The 19,375-nt window shown below is 40.4% G+C and overlaps 1 protein-coding gene across 2 annotated transcripts in view; it reads left to right on the top strand.

Moving 5' to 3' along the window:
• gucy1a2 (guanylate cyclase 1, soluble, alpha 2) overlaps positions 1 to 19,375 on the top strand; it is a 36,821-nt gene that overhangs the window by 5,022 nt on the left and 12,424 nt on the right. Inside the window, exons 2-4 of one of the 2 annotated variants that reach the window (XM_060942201.1) lie at positions 7,529 to 7,596; positions 7,728 to 7,840; positions 8,124 to 8,941. In XM_060942201.1, the coding sequence (XP_060798184.1) occupies positions 7,529 to 7,596; positions 7,728 to 7,840; positions 8,124 to 8,941 (999 nt within the window). Of the gene's footprint in view, positions 1 to 7,528; positions 7,643 to 7,727; positions 7,841 to 8,123; positions 8,942 to 19,375 lie in introns of both variants that reach the window. The other variant, XM_060942200.1, reaches the window with a different exon arrangement.

The raw sequence follows: 19,375 nt of genomic DNA, 5'->3' as shown, positions 1-19,375 counted from the left end.
TGGTTATACAGGTTTGATTGACCAAAGGTTGACATGTATGAGATTGGTTTGAGCTGCCAGGAAGGATACAGTAACTCATATAATCACTCTTTACAACCGTGGTGAGCAGAAAAGCATCTCAGCATGCAACAGCAGAACAACACATCGGGTTCCAGTCCTGCAGCCAAGAACAGGGATCTTAGAATCAACAACAAGTTCCTATTAAACTGGCTGCTGAGTGAGAATGGATGCATGTATATATACGCATCCATTCTCACTCAGCAGCCAGTTTAATAGGAACTTGTTGTTGATTATATATATATATATATATATATATATATATATATATATATATATATATATGAGAGAGAGAGAGAGACCGGCGAGGGCCTTTCTGTGTGGAGTTTGCATGTTCTCCCCGTGTCCACGTGGGTTTCCTCCGGGTGCTCCGGTTTCCCCCACAGTCCAAAGACATGCAGGTTAGGTTAACTGGTGACTCTAAATTGACTGTAGGTGTGAATGTGAGTGTGAATAGTTGTCTGTGTCTCAGTGGCGGCTGGTAGTCTTTCAAACAGGGGAGGCTGGTCAGTAACGATATTTCCAGATTTTAAAAGAAAAAACACATAAGTTTTGCCCATACTCTTGCCTCTGATCTGGCTGATTGTTGGCAGGGTCACAAACTGTGAAATAACAGGTTCTTTTGGCCCATTAGCCTACTGTCCAATATACATGATGGTGGTGTTGGGGGGGAGGGGTATATTTTAACATTTTATATTTTAAAATTGTGGCATGTTGTTTAAAAATTGATCATTATTGAAAGCAGCTCTTTGTCAGGAACCTCAGCAGTAACAGCAGAGTGTTCTGGAATAGGCACAAGCACTGACCTTGGGGAGCCAAACATAGAGCTGGGTGCCACACATTTCATTCAGTGACACTTTCCCTATATTTTACTTATTTTGACTGAGAAATGTTTTACTGACAATTTTGATAACCCTTCACTTTTAATCCAGGTCTGTAGTGTGAAATGTTCTCGGCTGTGTTTTTGTTTAAAAATGTTTTCCAAATTGTAGCTGTGTTTAATTCATATCCAGAAAAATATATATTCTAATATAATATACTCAGCATAAACATTTTAAATAGATTCTATATTTTTGGTCCATCCATGACATATTACTAAAGTAGCCTATTTACTGTTGTTGATGTGGGTCACTTGCTGTTAGCCAATTCACTTTCTCGTACCAGGAGAGCTGAAAGGAACGAGTATTATTCCCTACCTTTTTCACCAAGTCAATTTGAGGCGTTGGTCTACCCTGCACTTTAATTTTAATTTTTTCCTCGAAAGGAAGACTGGCAAATGGCTTCTCCAAAATTAAATCAGCAATGCTTGGCATCCGCACGCAGCTTTCTTGCTAGCTGACTAGCCCCCTCAAGTTCAAGTTCAGTCACTCAAATAAACGACATTTCTGGAACTAAGATAGCAAACTTGACAACACTATATTTACACTTTATTTACAATGAAAATATATACAAACTAAAAAAGCTGGTAGAAACCGTATGTAATGAATGAAATGGAAATGGAAGCTGATCTCTTACAATACACCACAGCACTTGCGAATCCGCATGGGACTGAACTGAGATTTACCGCTGCCTGTCTATATTGATTGAAACGAGCTGTCAATCAAAGAAAATATCCAGCCGCTTTCACCAATCACCAGTCTCCTCGCAGAAAGCTTTGCCTTGTCCCTCCCACTGTGAGGCTGGGAGTCCGGTGGGCGGGCGTTTTCGCAGTATTTGTCCAATAACCGTCTTGCATTTTGAGATTGAAACGTGCATAGCTCCCAAATGCCATTGAAGTCCACTGAGGCTGGGAGTCCGTGAGACTCCGTGGGCGGGCGTTTTCGCAGTATTTGTCCAATAACCGTCTTGCATTTTGAGATTGAAAAGCGCATAGCTCCCCAATGCCATTGAAGTGCACTGAGGCTGGGCTGCATCACGCTGTCACGAGGGGGAAAAACTCAACGCGCACATTAGACGAACTGGGGAAAGTTATAACGGAATGATTTCGCACTGTAGTTGGGTTGAGCACATATATTTCTATGATTCTGGATCTGAAATAGCAATGTTATAAGGTCGGCTATAACATAAGCCTAGCGCAATTCATCCTACATGATGTTCGTCATTTTTAGAGGAGGCTGAGCCTCCCTTGTTGTCTTAGAGCAATCGCCAGTGCTGTGTCTATGTGTCAGTCCTGCGATAACCTGGCGACTTGTCCAGGGTGTACCCCGCCTCTCACCCATAGTCAGCTGGGATAGGCTCCAGCTTTCCCATGACCCTGCAGAACAGGATAAAGCGGCTACAGATAATGAGATGAGGTTATACAGTGGTGCTTGAAAGTATGTGAACCCTTTAGAATGTTCTATATTTCTGCATAAATATGACCTAAAACATCATCAGATTTTCACACAAGTCCTAAAAGTAGATAAAGAGAACCCAGTTAAACAAATGAGACAAAAATATTATACTTGGTCATTTACTTACTGAGGAAAATGATCCAATATTGCATATCTGTGAGTGACAAAAGTATGTGAACCTTTGCTTTCAGTATCTGGTGTGACCCCCTTGTGCAGCAATAACTGCAACTAAACGTTTCCGGTAACTGTTGATCAGTCCTGCACACTGGCTTGGAGGAATTTTAGCCCATTCCTCCGTACAGAACAGCTTCAGCTCTGGGATGTTGGTGGGTTTCCTCACATGAACTGCTCGCTTCAGGTCCTTCCACAACATTTCCATTGGATTAAGTTCAGGACTTGGACTTGGCCATTCCAAAACATTAACTTTATTCTTCTTAACCATTCTTTGGTAGAACGACTTGTGTGCTTAGGGTCGTTGTCTTGCTGCAGGACCCACCTTCTCTTGAGATTCAGTTCATGGACAGATGTCCTGACATTTTCCTTTAGAATTCGCTGGTATAATTCAGAATTCATTGTTCCATCAATGATGACAAGCCGTCCTGGCCCAGATGCAGCAAAACAGGGCCAAACCATGATACTACCACCACCATGTTTCACAGATGGGATAAGGTTCTTATGCTTGAATACAGTGTTTTCCTTTCTCCAAACATAACGCTTCTCATTTAAACTAAAAAGTTCTATTTTGGTCTCATCTGTCCACAAAACATTTTTCCAGTAGTCTTCTGGCTTGTCCACGTGAGCTTTAGCAAACTGCAGATGAGCAGCAATGTTCTTTTTGGAGAGCAGTGGCTTTCTCCTTGCAACTCTGCCATGCACACCATTGTTGTTCAGTGTTCTCTTGATGGTGGACTCATGAACATTAACATTAGCCAATATGAGAGAAGCCTTCAGTTGCTTAGAAGTTACCCTGGGGTCCTTTGTGACCTCACCGACTATTACACGCCTTGCTCTTGGAGTGATCTTTGTTGGTCGACCACTCCTGGGGAGGGTAACAATGGTCTTGAATTTCCTCCATTTGTACACAATCTGTCTGACTGTGGATTGGTGGAGTCCAAACTCTTTAGAGACGGTTTTGTAACCTTTTCCAGCCTGATGAGCATCAACACCGCTTTTTCTGAGGTCCTCAGAAATCTCCTTTTTTCGTGCCATGATACACTTCCACAAACATGTGTTGTAAAGCTCAGACTTTGATAGATCCCTGTTCTTTAAATAAAACAGGGTGCCCACTCACACCTGATTGTCATCCCATTGATTGAAAACACCTGACTCTAATTTCACCTTCAAATTAACTGCTAATCCTAGAGGTTCACATACTTTTGCCACTCACAGATATGTAATATTGGATCATTTTCCTCAATAAATAAATGACCAAGTGTAATATTTTTGTCTCATTTGTTTAACTGGGTTCTTTATCTACTTTTAGGACTTGTGTGAAAATCTGATGATGTTTTAGGTCATATTTATGCAGAAATATAGAAAATTCTAAAGGGTTCACAAACTTTCAAGCACCACTGTATATAGTCCTGGTTTCCTGATTTCTCAGGAAAAGTAAATATTGGTAACATTATGTCTCTAGATACAGTGGATTGCAAGCAAGAACCATAAAGGAAAAAGTCGGGGTGAGTGCTACTGAATAATTGTGTAGATGTGGTACATTGTTGTTAACGACCAAAGCTTGTCCTCTCGTTTTGTAATGACGCAAACTTGTAAATTTGCAAATTCACAGGGCTCACGTGAAGCAAAGCGTGAAAAAAGTGCAAAGAACCGATCCCAGGAGAAACTTCTTTGCAATTATTTGCATCCTGAATTGAAATGAATTCGGGTTTTTTTTTTATGCCTAGTGAATTTTACTCATTTTCGTCTCATAAAACTATTTAAAAGTTTCTACTTTGCTGGCTTATGTTCTATTTTAGGTTTCCAGATTTCTAAGTGAGAAGCATTGTTCATATTCAAATTTTGTCTGTAGCCAAAGATTTTAAATTCTGTATGCTATAGGGAGCACAAACGATGCTCCAGACAATGGCAGGTTACACAAGGAGGCCATCTTGCATGCACATAAATATTAAGTGTTAAAATGTGTGTGTGTGTGTGTCCCCTCAAAAGGGCAATATACAGTGGTGCTTGAAAGTTTGTGAACCCTTTAGAATTTTCTATATTTCTGCATAAATATGACCTAAAACATCATCAGATTTTCACACAAGTCCTAAAAGTAGATAAAGAGAACCCAGTTAAACAAATGAGACAAAAATATTATACTTGGTCATTTATTTATTGAGGAAAATGATCCAATATTACATATCTGTGAGTGGCAAAAGTATGTGAACCTCTAGGATTAGCAGTTCATTTGAAGGTGAAATTAGAGTCAGGTGTTTTCAATCAGTGGGATGACAATCAGGTGTGAGTGGGCACCCTGTTTTATTTAAAGAACAGGGATCTATCAAAGTCTGATCTTCACAACACATGTTTGTGGAAGTGTATCATGGCACGAAAAAAGGAGATTTCTGAGGACCTCAGAAAAAGCGTTGTTGATGCTCATCAGGCTGGAAAAGGTTACAAAACCATCTCTAAAGAGTTTGGACTCCACCAATCCACAGTCAGACAGATTGTGTACAAATGGAGGAAATTCAAGACCATTGTTACCCTCCCCAGGAGTGGTCGACCAACAAAGATCACTCCAAGAGCAAGGCGTGTAATAGTCGGTGAGGTCACAAAGGACCCCAGGGTAACTTCTAAGCAACTGAAGGCTTCTCTCATATTGGCTAATGTTAATGTTCATGAGTCCACCATCAGGAGAACACTAAACAACAATGGTGTGCATGGCAGAGTTGCAAGGAGAAAGCCACTGCTCTCCAAAAAGAACATTGCTGCTCATCTGCAGTTTGCTAAAGATCACGTGGACAAGCCAGAAGACTGGAAAAATGTTTTGTGGACGGATGAGACCAAAATAGAACTTTTTGGTTTAAATGAGAAGCGTTATGTTTGGAGAAAGGAAAACACTGTATTCAAGCATAAGAACCTTATCCCATCTGTGAAACATGGTGGTGGTAGTATCATGGTTTGGCCCTGTTTTGCTGCATCTGGGCCAGGACGGCTTGCCATCATTGATGGAACAATGAATTCTGAATTATACCAGCGAATTCTAAAGGAAAATGTCAGGACATCTGTCCATGAACTGAATCTCAAGATAAGGTGGGTCCTGCAGCAAGACAACGACCCTAAGCACACAAGTCGTTCTACCAAAGAATGGTTAAAGAAGAATAAAGTTAATGTTTTGGAATGGCCAAGTCAAAGTCCTGACCTTAATCCAATGGAAATGTTGTGGAAGGACCTGAAGTGTGAATTCATGTGAGGAAACCCACTAACATCCCAGAGTTGAAGCTGTTCTGTACGGAGGAATGGGCTAAAATTCCTCCAAGCCGGTGTGCAGTACTAATCAACAGTTACCGCAAACGTTTAGTTGCAGTTATTGCTGCACAAGGGGGTCACACCAGATACTGAAAGCAAAGGTTCACATACTTTTGTCACTCACAGATATGTAATATTGGATCATTTTCCTCAATAAATAAATGACCAAGTATAATATTTTTGTCTCATTTGTTTAACTGGGTTCTCTTTATCTACTTTTAGGACTTGTGCGAAAATCTGATGATGTTTGAGGTCATATTTATGCAGAAATATAGAACATTCTAAAGGGTTCACAAACTTTCAAGCACCACTGTAAGTTAAAACTGCATTAACACAACAGTATTGGTTGCTCCCTCGAGAATGTGTGTGTGTGTAAATCACTGAACAACTGACAATTAATCAATACTAATATCGCTGGCAAAGAGCATACAAACCAGAGTGTGTATAATAGATTTTGTGTATGTGTGAGTGTGTTTACTCGATTAGTCCTATCTATTTTTCCACATGCACGTGTGTGTGTGTGTGTGTGTTAAAATGCCCTCTCTTCCACTGACCTCTAGCATCTCTGCATGCTCTCTAACCAAGCGTGAAACACACACACACAGAGACAGTAGAACACACTTTTTTTAGAAAAAAATTCCAGTCATCTCTGCTGTGTGTGTGTGTGTGTGTGTGTGTGTGTGTGTGTGTGTGTGTGTGTGTAAAAGAGGGAGAAAGAGAATGCTTTAAATCAGAATGTGACCTTTTCATGCACTCTAGGATTCAGTGTTTTATGTGTTCTTTTTGTGTAAAAGTGTGTGTGTGTGTGTGTGTGTGTGTGTGTGTGTGTGTGTGTGTGTTGAGCTGTGTTGTAAATTTTTGCAAGCTGCTCACAGGGCATACATCTACAAATCGGGAGGAAGATATTCATGTTCTTGTATGAGAGAGTGAGACAGAGAGAGAGAGAGAGACAGGTGAGCTTTAGGATAATATTTCTGGATTTGCGCTTCAGTGTAGTGAGCAGGATTTCAGTTCCTGTGACAGCATGAATAAAGCAGTAGATTGGCTGAGGCTTAAGAGTGGATTCTATTCCAGATTGGATTTTAGAGGAACACACACACACACACACACACACACACACACACACACACACACACACACAGATATAATTCTGATATATCAGGTGTATCTTATGTTGGTGTTGTAATCCTGTGGATAGCAGCTGCAAGGTGATTAAGTCACAGCCGTCAGTGTGGCACACTTTCAAAAGTGGGAAAAAAAAGAAACGTTTGAGAAAAGTGCAGCGTGATGTCAGCTGACCAATCAGGTTACAGCTCACATGGAAAGTGTTAGTGAGTGAATAGAAGGACGTTAATGTCACAAATGTGGCTATTAACCTACGTTTAGTTCTGCAGGTTCTATTGAAAGGATGTATAGGCTTACGACAGTGCTTTCTTTACATCAGTATGAACCTTCGTGTGAGTCACACACACACACACACACACACATTCTAGGCTAGTTTTATTTAAACTGTTTACAACATGCAAACCTGTTTAGTGTCTCAGAAGTCTTGGTATTATGAAATCGAATAATTCTACACCCTTAGTGAATGACAGAAAAGAAAACAGAAATACATTTGCATGAATTTAAATAACACGGAGCTGTTGGTTTTGTGTCATGTCTCATTTTTTTAGACACAGACGATCCAGCAGGCTCTGCAGAGAACTGTGGACTTCTATAGACAGAGAAATAACAGGTATCTGCTCTCTCTCTCATCCTCTCTCAGACACACACACACACACACACACGTACAGATGATAAAGCAGTGTAAATCTGAGTGTTTGAGATAAAGGAAGCTATTTTCTATGTGTGTGTGTGTGTGCGCTTCATCAGTGAGGATGGCTCGGAGCAGAAATGTGCATTAGAAAAATGTCTGTTTGTAAACTCCCAGTGTGACAACCAAACTGACATCTCAGGAATTCTGCAGTACACGGCGGCAATAGTGGGTGAGTACACACACACACACACACACACACACACACACACACACACACACACACACACACACACACACACACAATTAAACAGAGTTATCTTGATGTTAATGCTGTTCCAGACCAGTATTTAAGTGAGATGTGATTAAGAATGAGGCCATCAGTGACTCTGATTGGTCTGAAGTTCTTCTTCTGGTTTTGGTCTTTTTCGAAATTGCGTCATGTTCCTACGCGCTGATCCGGTGTATGTGGACATTCTTCTAACAATTGTGTCACTTTATTTATTTTTTTCCAGGTGTTGGGTTCCCTACGCTCCGAGAGCGTTTCGGTGAAGAGTTCTTCGGACTTTGTTTAGAGGAGAACGAGCGGGTTCTCCGCGCTCTGGGTGGGAACTTGCAAGACTTCTTTAACGGTTTTGATGCTCTGCTGGAGCACGCGAGGACTTCATATGGCCGCAGAGCGTCTTCGGAGTCAGCGTCGTTTCTGTGCAAGGACGCAGAGGAAAACAGACGCGATGAGGGAGGTGGAAGAACCCAACTTCTGCACTGCTTTAACCCGGACCCTACGGTGGGTGTGGCCATGCCGGGGTTGATCCGAGCTGCTGCTCGCCGCATATACCAAGCAGAAGTTGAGGTGGAGGAGGCTCCGCCCACACGTCTCCGTGCAATCAACGAGGATGGAGAAATCTCTGATCACTCTACCCCATCGTCGTCTCCATCTCCACCCACTTTCTCATCCCCCGGCTGTTTGTCGTTCCTCATTCGAGAAGTTCGGATTGCGTCGTCTTCGCCATCACCGTCATCGTCGTCATCATCCTCACGTCAGCTATCACGCTCGCCAGTGGACCTTCGCATTGGACTGAGCACATTCTGCAGAGCGTTTCCATTTCACCTTATCATCGGCCCTAATATGGACGTTCTGCAGGTAGGGGTGGGACTAAAGAATGTTGGGGAGGGGCTTAGGAAGCCACACAGGACGCTGAGCTTCAGTGACAGCTTCCAGCTCGTCTCTCCCAGAATTCCTTGCTCTTTCCAGAACATTTTGCTGCGGCTGTCTACGCCGTTCACTATTCGGACCCGGCCCGACCCGTCTGCTCTGGAAAGCAGGGAGAAGGTATGTGTGTTTTTGGTTAGTGTGGGTGTGTTTGCATAAATTCTTATAAGGAAAAATATATTTTGACCAAAACCAGAAGAAGCTTGCTAAGCAATGTTAAACACACTGATGAACTTTGTTAAAACTTTCTGCCATCATCATGACTGTTGTGAACATTAACTCTGACCTTAGTATTAGTAAATATACTGTAGAAGCACTTACTATTTAACAGTTATTCCACGAAATCGAGCCGTACATGAGCTGATAGCCATGTATGATGAGATTGTCGCGTAGCACCGAATTGGCTATAAGCCATGTATGATGAGGTTGAGTGGAATAACTGTTTTATTCTATCCACATTCACTGGATTATAAGAAACAGAGCATTTTTATTTTAATTTTTTGCAAATTCGATAAATAAAAACTTTATACAAAAGTCCGACAAAATAATTTCCGCTTAGAATGTAAACAAAGCGACGGAATGACAGGAGCAATTTGTGAAAAATGCTGTAATGATAATTTTTGGAAAATAAAAAAAGCTACATTCTTAACATCAAATACTTTCATTCCATATTTTGTTGCTTATTTTTTTTTTTTTTTTGGGGTTTTGTTTTCGAGTCGAGTTTTTATTTCGTCCTCGGTTGGTTCAGCAACACGCTCCGCCATTTTGTTTTTCTCTACTCACGGTATATGAGCTGATATTCTAGTAGTAGAGTAGCCAATCAGAGTGTGCGACTGCTCATATCCCATGAATGTGGATAGAATAATCTAAAATATTGCTGATGATGATGATAGTTTATTTCAAACATGTAAACAAACAATGAATAAATAAGCAGATAACAAGAAAAGCAAAACAGCATTTGGAACAAGAACACGTAAAAAGCCACTAAATTAGAAAATAAACCTTAAATAATATAGGTAATAATCTCATCTCATTATCTCTAGCCGCTTTATCCTTCTACAGGGTCGCAGGCAAGCTGGAGCCTATCCCAGCTGACTACGGGTGAAAGGCGGGGTACACCCTGGACAAGTCGCCAGGTCATCACAGGGCTGACACATAGACACAGACAACCATTCACACTCACATTCACACCTACGCTCAATTTAGAGTCACCAGTTAACCTAACCTGCATGTCTTTGGACTGTGGGGGAAACCGGAGCACCCGGAGGAAACCCACGCGGACACGGGGAGAACATGCAAACTCCGCACAGAAAGGCCCTCGCCGGCCCCGGGGCTCGAACCCAGGACCTTCTTGCTGTGAGGCAACAGCGCTAACCACTACACCACCGTGCCGCCCCATAGGTAATAATAATATATCAAAATCAAAACAAAAGAAAACAAGAAAAAAAGACAAACAAGGACACACTAAGCAGTTTTGAGTTTACATGTCCGAAAAGGAGTGGGCTGACGTAAAAACTTATTTAATCCCACCCCTCTACTTATATATACACTTAATATACTTCTTAATATACTTAAAATATCCAGAAGACCTAGTTGCTAGTTGGGGAAAGGGTTATTTATCAGTGTTTATGATGAAATGGGATGACCAGAAAACACGTTGTAAGAAATGGGACAGGATATTTTAGCCCTTGCTTTAGGGCTTAAATTCACCCATTATCTTTGCACTAACAAAGAGGGGCTTGTTTGCAGTGACACGGTAAATTTCAAACCTCTTCTTGTGCCACGGCACTTAGGATTTCATTCCTGAACAGAAAATTGAGTGCAAACTGGAAAAGGTTTAAAGTCTTACATTACGTCATAGCAGTATGACGACTGTAGAAATCAAACAATACATTCATACAGTAGCATTAAATAGTCCCTGTTTGATAAGTAGAATTTGATGAAATCATATTTGATTCTGATACAACCCCGATTCCAAAAAAGTTGGGACAAAGTACAAATTGTAAATAAAAACGGAATGCAATGATGTGGAAGCTTCAAAATTCCATATTTTATTCAGAATAGAACATAGATGACATATCAAATGTTTAAACTGAGAAAATGTATCATTTAAAGAGAAAAATTAGGTGATTTTAAATTTCATGACAACAACACATCTCAAAAAAGTTGGGACAAGGCCATGTTTACCACTGTGAGACATCCCCTTTTCTCTTTACAACAGTCTGTAAACGTCTGGGGACTGAGGAGACAAGTTGCTCAAGTTTAGGGATAGGAATGTTAACCCATTCTTGTCTAATGTAGGATTCTAGTTGCTCAACTGTCTTAGGTCTTTTTTGCCGTATCTTCCGTTTTATGATGCGCCAAATGTTTTCTATGGGTGAAAGATCTGGACTGCAGGCTGGCCAGTTCAGTACCCGGACCCTTCTTCTACGCAGCCATGATGCTGTAATTGATGCAGTATGTGGTTTGGCATTGTCATGTTGGAAAATGCAAGGTCTTCCCTGAAAGAGACGTCGTCTGGATGGGAGCATATGTTGCTCTAGAACCTGGATATACCTTTCAGCATTGATGGTGTCTTTCCAGATGTGTAAGCTGCCCATGCCACACGCACTAATGCAACCCCATACCATCAGAGATGCAGGCTTCTGAACTGAGCGCTGATAACAACTTGGGTCGTCCTTCTCCTCTTTAGTCCGAATGACACGGCGTCCCTGATTTCCATAAAGAACTTCACATTTTGATTCGTCTGACCACAGAACAGTTTTCCACTTTGCCACAGTCCATTTTAAACGAGCCTTGGCCCAGAGAAGACGTCTGCGCTTCTGGATCGTGTTTAGATACGGCTTCTTCTTTGAACTATAGAGTTTTAGCTGGCAACGGCGGATGGCACGGTGAATTGTGTTCACAGATAATGTTCTCTGGAAATATTCCTGAGCCCATTTTGTGATTTCCAATACAGAAGCATGCCTGTATGTGATGCAGTGCCGTCTAAGGGCCCGAAGATCACGGGCACCCAGTATGGTTTTCCGGCCTTGACCCTTACGCACAGAGATTCTTCCAGATTCTCTGAATCTTTTGATGATATTATGCACTGTAGATGATGATATGTTCAAACTCTTTGCAATTTTACACTGTCAAACTCCTTTCTGATATTGATCCACTATTTGTCGGCGCAGAATTAGGGGGATTGGTGATCCTCTTCCCATCTTTACTTCTGAGAGCCGCTGCCACTCCAAGATGCTCTTTTTATACCCAGTCATGTTAATGACCTATTGCCAATTGACCTAATGAGTTGCAATTTGGTCCTCCAGCTGTTCCTTTTTTGTACCTTTAACTTTTCCAGCCTCTTATTGCCCCTGTCCCAACTTTTTTGAGATGTGTTGCTGTCATGAAATTTCAAATGAGCCAGTATTTGGCATGAAATTTCAAAATGTCTCACTTTCGACATTTGATATGTTGTCTATGTTCTATTGCGAATACAATATCAGTTTTTGAGATTTGTAAATTATCGCATTCCGTTTTTATTTACAATTTGTACTTTGTCCCAACTTTTTTGGAATCGGGGTTGTATAAGCAGTCAGTACCGAAAGAACCAATGTTTGGATATATGTTTGTGCCAATGGAACAAATCACACTGGATTAGTTTGCTCATGTGGAGAGATTATTATGAAATGCTTAGAGTGAGATAAAGCTTATGTCTGGATATACTTCTATTCATGAACTATAACGCAACACACACACACAAACAGGATTTAACTGCCAGGCCACCTGCCATTTTGTCAAATAAAGACAAGAGAAAACATGAATTATGGAGTTTGTAGTACAAACATTCAACAGATACTAGATTTGTTCAGACAGTGTGTGTGTAATCCTGTGTAAATTCTGTAGCGAGATAAGACTACACACACACACACCTACCCCTGACACGACCAGTGAAAATACAGCTGCACATTCTCCACCAAACGGAGCTTTTGACATCTTCCGTGAGTGTGTCTAGAACACCGCCAGGATTTACCCTCAGTTTATCGCGAACCAGTTTCCATTTACAGACAGTTTCTGAGGAACCCAACATGAATTTATCATCTGTTTCTGTAAAACAGGTCTGCATTTACAGCTAGTTGAGCTAATAAAGACCTGCATTTATAGTAAGTTGATCGGAACTGAATCTGGATGTGCTGTCAGATGTGTCATTTACAATGTGTTTATCTAGAATTGGCCAGTGGTCAAACAAACCCAGCTTGTCCTTGCAATCCTTTTTATGTAAAACAGGCCTGCATTTACTTCAGTTTATCTAGAACGCAGCCTGGATTTGCCATCAGCATATCTATAACCAGAGGAGACTTATAGTTATAGTAATAATCAGTTTGTCTAGAAGCCGTCTTGTATGGACAGTGAAAATGTTTATCTAGAAAAGGCTGTCATTTCAGTTTATCTATAACAAGCTGAAATTTATAGTATGTTTATCTAGAATGGGTTATCTAGAATGTGTTTATTGTAAGTATATCAAGTGCAGTTCGTCAAACCACCTTATCTCGAAAAAGCCGCAATTATTATTAATAGATTTCTGTAGAGTTTGGAAAGGTTTGATATTTGCACACTGCGAAAAAGGACATCTTAGCAAGTGAAAATATCTTGAATATAGTCAGGTGTGTCAAGTATTTCCTATTACAAGACTACAAGAATGCAAATATTTGTATAAATATTACTAGAAACCTATTTCTAGAATATTGTTACTCATTTCAAGCTTGAAATGGTCTTGTTCAATCGGTAGATTGTTTCTGCTCATTTTTATCATTTCTAGAAAGAAGCAAAATGATCTGCTCACAGAACAAGAAATTATCAGTTTTGAAATGAATAAAAATGTCTAGAAATAGGTTTAAGAATCTTATATTTGGTTTGTTGTAATCTTACAATAGGAAGTACTCAATAAATCTTACTATATTCAAGATATTTTATCTCATTATCTCTAGCCACTTTATCCTGTTCTACAGGGTCGCAGGCAAGCTGGAGCCTATCCCAGCTGATTACGGGCGATAGGCAGGGTACACCCTGGACAAGTCGCCAGGTCATCACAGGGCTGACACACAGACAACCATTCACACTCACATTCACACCTACGGCCAATTTAGAGTCACCAGTTAACCTAACCTGCATGTCTTTGGACTGTGGGGGAAACCGGAGCACCCGGAGGAAACCCACGCGGACAACATGCAAACTCTGCACAGAAAGGCCCTCGCCGGCCACGGGGCTCGAACCCGGACCTTCTTGCTGTGAGGCAACAGCGCTAACCACTACACCACCGTGCCGCCCTGAAGATATTTTATTAACCCCGCCGACAGTAGTCGGAGGGGTTATTATTTTCACCTGCGTCAGTCTGTGTGTGTGTGTATCTGTCTGTCTGTCTGTCTGTGTGTCTGCAAGATATCTCAAGAACCAATGGATCGATTTGGACCAAATTTTGTACATGTGTTGCCAATCACCCAGGAAGGAAACCATTAAATTTTGGAGGTCAAAGGTCAAGGTCATGGCAGAACTTCGAAATTTTCGCCCAATGTATTTTAATAGGGAAAAGGCGGGGTTTGCACTCGTTAGAGTGTCCCTGTCTAGTTTTATTTAGAATTGTTTGTTAATGATAACAGCTCGTTTCTAAACTCCATCTAAAATCCAGCTTGTCTTTGCAACCCTATTAGTGAAACAAGCCTGTATTTGCTGTCAGTTCTTCCAGAGTTACCATCAATCAGTTGTGAGCCAATCTAGTTTGTCTAGAATTTTCCTTCTTGAGCAAATAGATTATTTTAATTATGTTTACAGGGTTTTCCACTGGAGTCATTCTCGTGCATCAACATTTAGTTAATGTAGCATTGTCTGTTGTTTGTCGGTTTATCTAGAACACAGCTTGATTAACTAGGTTATCTCGTTTTAATGTCAGTTAATCTATAACAGAGGTGCCTTTACAGTTATTTGTATCTAGAACCAGCCATGAGTTTGTCTGTAGTTTATAATTAATTGATTTATCCAAGAATTTGCTAAGTTTATTAACTATGAATGTGATTGATTGTCTAGAGCACAGCTTGTGTGTATATATACTGTATATAGTCATTGTATCTAGAGTCATTCTAAATGTGTTTTTATGAAAGATAGTGATGTGTTTCTGAGCTGCATTAGTCAGTCATACACTTGGAGCAAAACTGTAGAAGAAGCTTTGTTGCCATGGAGATATCCCTTGTATTGTAGCAATTAAGCCTTAATATTGCATGGCAGCCATTTGTGGTGTACTAGCTCAGATTGCCATGCTTCCATGGGATGTGTGTGTGTGTGTGCTGCTAATCCTAATTCACGTATGTCAGACACACTCTGCCAGCATGACCTCAAAATAGCTATCAGTCAGATACTTGGAACCAATCAGAATACCGTACATTCTCTTCCAGTATGTACGTGTATATGTAAGAGTGTATGTATATAGTGTGTATCTGCAGACTGTGTGTGTGTGTGTGTGTGACTCTGAAGCAGATCAGAGGTTGTATAGGTATGTGTGTGTCTCTGCAAAATGTCTGTAAAGTCTTTGATTTATCTGGAGCACAGCCTGCATATATGATCAGTTTATCTAGAACACGGTCTGTGTTTGCAGTCAGCTTACTGCAGTCACAGTAATATTATCTACAACGTAGAACACAGCCTTCATCTGTAGTTACATTATTTAGAACATAGCCTGCATTTGTAGTTACATTATCTGGAATGCAGCCTGCATTTACAGTCAGTTTATCTAGAACACAACCCACGTTTGCAGTCACTTTATCTAGAACATAGCTGTGTTTACAGTCAGTTTATCATGAACGTAGTGTTTGTTTGCAGTCAGGTTATCAAGAGCACAGCCCACACTGACAGTTTATCTAGAATGCAAGCTGCATTTGTATTCGGTTTGTCCAGAACAGACTTCATTTGCAGTTAGTTTATCATGTACACAGCCTGTGTTTACAGTCACGTTATCTAAAGCACAGGTCACATTTACAGTCAGATTATCATGAACAGAACCTTTGTTTGCAGTCAGTTAATTTAGAAAACTCTGCATTTACAGTTATGTTATCTATAAAAGCCTGCAGTTACAGTCATTTTATCTAGAACAAGGTCTGTGTTTGCAGTCAGTTTATCTAGAATACAACCTGCCTTCACAATAATATTATCTAGAATAATAGCCTTTGTTTGCAGTAAGGTTATTTAGAACATGTTTAAAACCACATTTACCATCTGTTTATCAAGAACACAACCCACATTTACAGTCAGTTTATCTAGAACATAGACCTGCATTTTTAATCAGTTTATCTCAAACACAACCTGTATTTACAGTCAGTTTGTCTAGAACACAACCCACGTTTACAGTCTGTTTGTCTTGAACACAGCCAGTATTTACAGTCACTTTATCTAGAACACAGTCTGTGTTTATAATCAATTTATCGAGAACATAACTCACAGTTACAGTCAGTTTATCTGGAACGTAGTCTATGTTTATAATCAGTTTATCTACAGCACAACCCGTATTTCTAGTCAGTTTATCTAGAACACAACCTGTAATTACAATCAGTTTGTATGGAACATAGTCTATGTTTATAATCAGTTTATCTAGAACACAACCTGTATTTCCAGTCAGTTTATCTAGAACACAACCTGTAATTACAATCAGTTTGTCTAGAACATAACCCACATTTCGTCGCTGTCAGTTCAAAACCTGCTATGTGACAAGTTAGGTCAAATTGGGTTCTCTATGCTGATTGGTCAATTTTGACCTCGTGCTTCCGTTTATGCTAATTAGAAAAGCTAATAATAGAACAAGTAAACTTTTACTGGCTTCTCAGCTTGTTATTTCAGAGTTTTATTCAGTTTTTTACGTCTCCTGTAAAAAAGGAAAAATGTCACATAGCAGGTTTTGACCTGGCAGCGACAATTTACAATAACTTTATCTAGAACACAGCCAGTATTTACAGCCAGTTTATCTAGAACACAACCTATATTTACAGTCAGTTTATCGAGAAAACAACCTGTAATTACAATCAGTTTGTCTAAAACAGAACCCACATTTACAGTCAATTTATCTAGAACACAGCCAGTATTTAAAATCAGTTTATCTAGAACACAACCTGTATTAATAGTCAGTTTATCTAGAACATAGTAGGTGTTTCTATTCAGTTATCTACAACACAACCTGTATTTACAGTCACAGTCAGTTTATCTAGAACACAACTTGTATTTACAGTTAGTTTGTCTAGAACACAACCCACGTTTACAGTCAGTTTATCTAGAACACAATCTGTATTTATAGTCAGTTTATCTAGAACATAGTCTGCGTTTATAATCAGTTTATCTAGAACACAACCTGTATTTACAGTCAGTTTGTCGAGAACACAACCCATGTTTACAGTCAGTTTATCTGGAACACAACCTGTATTTACACTCAGTTTGTCTAGAACACAATCTGTATTTACAGTCAGTTTATCTAGAACACAGCCTGCATTTACCGTCTGTTTTCTGGAACATAGTCTATGTTTATAATCAGTTTATCGTGAACATAGCCCACGTTTACAGTCAGTTTACTTGCAATTGTAGATATTTTATTGAGAATGCAGCCTTCATTTGTATTCCATTTTTATGGATATATGGATGAATAGATGGATAAATGAAGGACTGAGAGAGGGGTGAATAGACTCTATTGATCCCTGGGGGAAAACCTGGGATAGTTGTGATAACATTGCATGATTTGTGAACACATAGTCTGTGTTCACTTTACTGTCTAAAATTATAGACAGGCTTACATAAGACTCTCTCTGTCTCTCTCTCTCTCTCTCTGTGTGCTGTAACCTTGGGGATTATGACTCAGGGTTCTTTGACGTGTGACCCGCAGGTAAAGTCTGACTTGTCGGAAAAAAAGACGACAGCAGCAAGAAAATCATCACTCTGTTTTTCTGAGCTACAGGCCTAATGGGTGTGTTTTACTCAGTGTGTGTGTGTGTGTGTGTGTGTGTGTGTGTGTGTGTGTGTGTGTGTTACGGTATCTATTTGCAGTGCTGGTGAAAGAGTTGTAAGGCACAGCGGAAAATATAAGAGACACGCAAACGCACATGCATAGTCTAGATGAGACGTGTGTATGTGTGTGTGTGCACGCATTTGGCAGGTGTGGGGGGGTGGGGGGTGTCAGGAGGAGACCACTTTTCTCCCGGAGATTGTCCAGATTGGACAGTCAGTCAATCTTCAGTGGACACCAGAGCATTTTTATTGACATTTAAGTAAAGCATTCTGACTCGACGCTTTATTGATCAGACATGGTCCTGTTTAGACAGAATTATAGGAATTCAAATCACTGGACAGAAAACCATCTTAATTATACAGTACACTGGTGATTACACATAAGACCATCGTAATTAGACAGCAGACTGTTTTGAGTAGACAGAAGACTTTCACAATCAGACAGTTGACTGTTGTGATCGGACAAAAGATTGTCATAAAATGGACAGTAAACTTTTCTGAACGACAGAAGATCATCCTGATTACACAGTAAAATATTCTGATTGGACAGAAGATGAGCCTAATTAGATATTTGACTGTTCTGATTGGACAGCAGATCATTGTGATTAGCCAGCAGAAAGCTCTGGTTGGATAGAAGATGATCCTAATTAGACCGACTGTTTTGATTAGACAGCAGATGATCATAATTGGACTGTATTGAAGGACAGAAAATGATCCCAATTGGACAGCCGACTGTTCTGACTGGACAGAAGATTGTCCTAATAAGGCAGTAAACTATTCTGATTGGATAGAAGATGGTCCTAATTAGATATTTGACTGTTCTGATTGGACAGCAGATTATTCTGATTAGACAGCAGAAAGCTCTGGTTGGATAGAAGATTGTTTTGATTAGACAGCAGATGATCATAATTGGACTGTTTTGAAGGACAGAAAATGATCCTAATTAGACGGCAGTCTGTTCTGATTGGACTGAGGATGTTCTAATTACACAGTAGACTGTTCTGATTGGACAGAATATAATTTTAATTACACAGTACAGTGTTCTTAAAAAAAATTGATGTCGTTAATTAGGTAGTGTTTTAATCTAGTCCTGGGAATGACTTTAAGCTGCAATCCGTGGTGAGTCTCAGGTCCAGGAGGACTTGAGGATTGGGGAAAGTGGAGTTACCCCTTGCTCCCAGGTCTGCTCTGACCCGGAGTGGTAGCACCTGCTTGGGTTCCAGCTATGGGTTAAATAGTACATCACCAATAAGGCGCTGACAGCAGGGCGCTTTTCGGTGCAATGTGGCAGATGAACCCAACAGGGCCAATGGCACACCACCTGATGGCATGCGGAAGAGCCACTCAAATGGCCAAAAGATGGCATCACTCAGCAAGTCAGTTGTCACTGCGGGGCAACTTCCATACCTGTCAGGTCTGTGGCACTTTTGTGCACCACTTGGCATCAGGTCTGGAGGTCCAGAGAGACAACACGATGGGGGCATGATGTCGTTTGTCTTACCTTACTGTGCAAGGCACTTCATTAGGAAAGGAGCACCA

The sequence above is a fragment of the Neoarius graeffei genome, chromosome 16 (assembly GCF_027579695.1).
Source record: "Neoarius graeffei isolate fNeoGra1 chromosome 16, fNeoGra1.pri, whole genome shotgun sequence".
Taxonomy (NCBI): Eukaryota; Metazoa; Chordata; class Actinopteri; order Siluriformes; family Ariidae; genus Neoarius; species Neoarius graeffei.
Note: the sequence above shows the minus strand (reverse complement) of the source record. Positions and strands in the feature narration are given on the sequence as shown.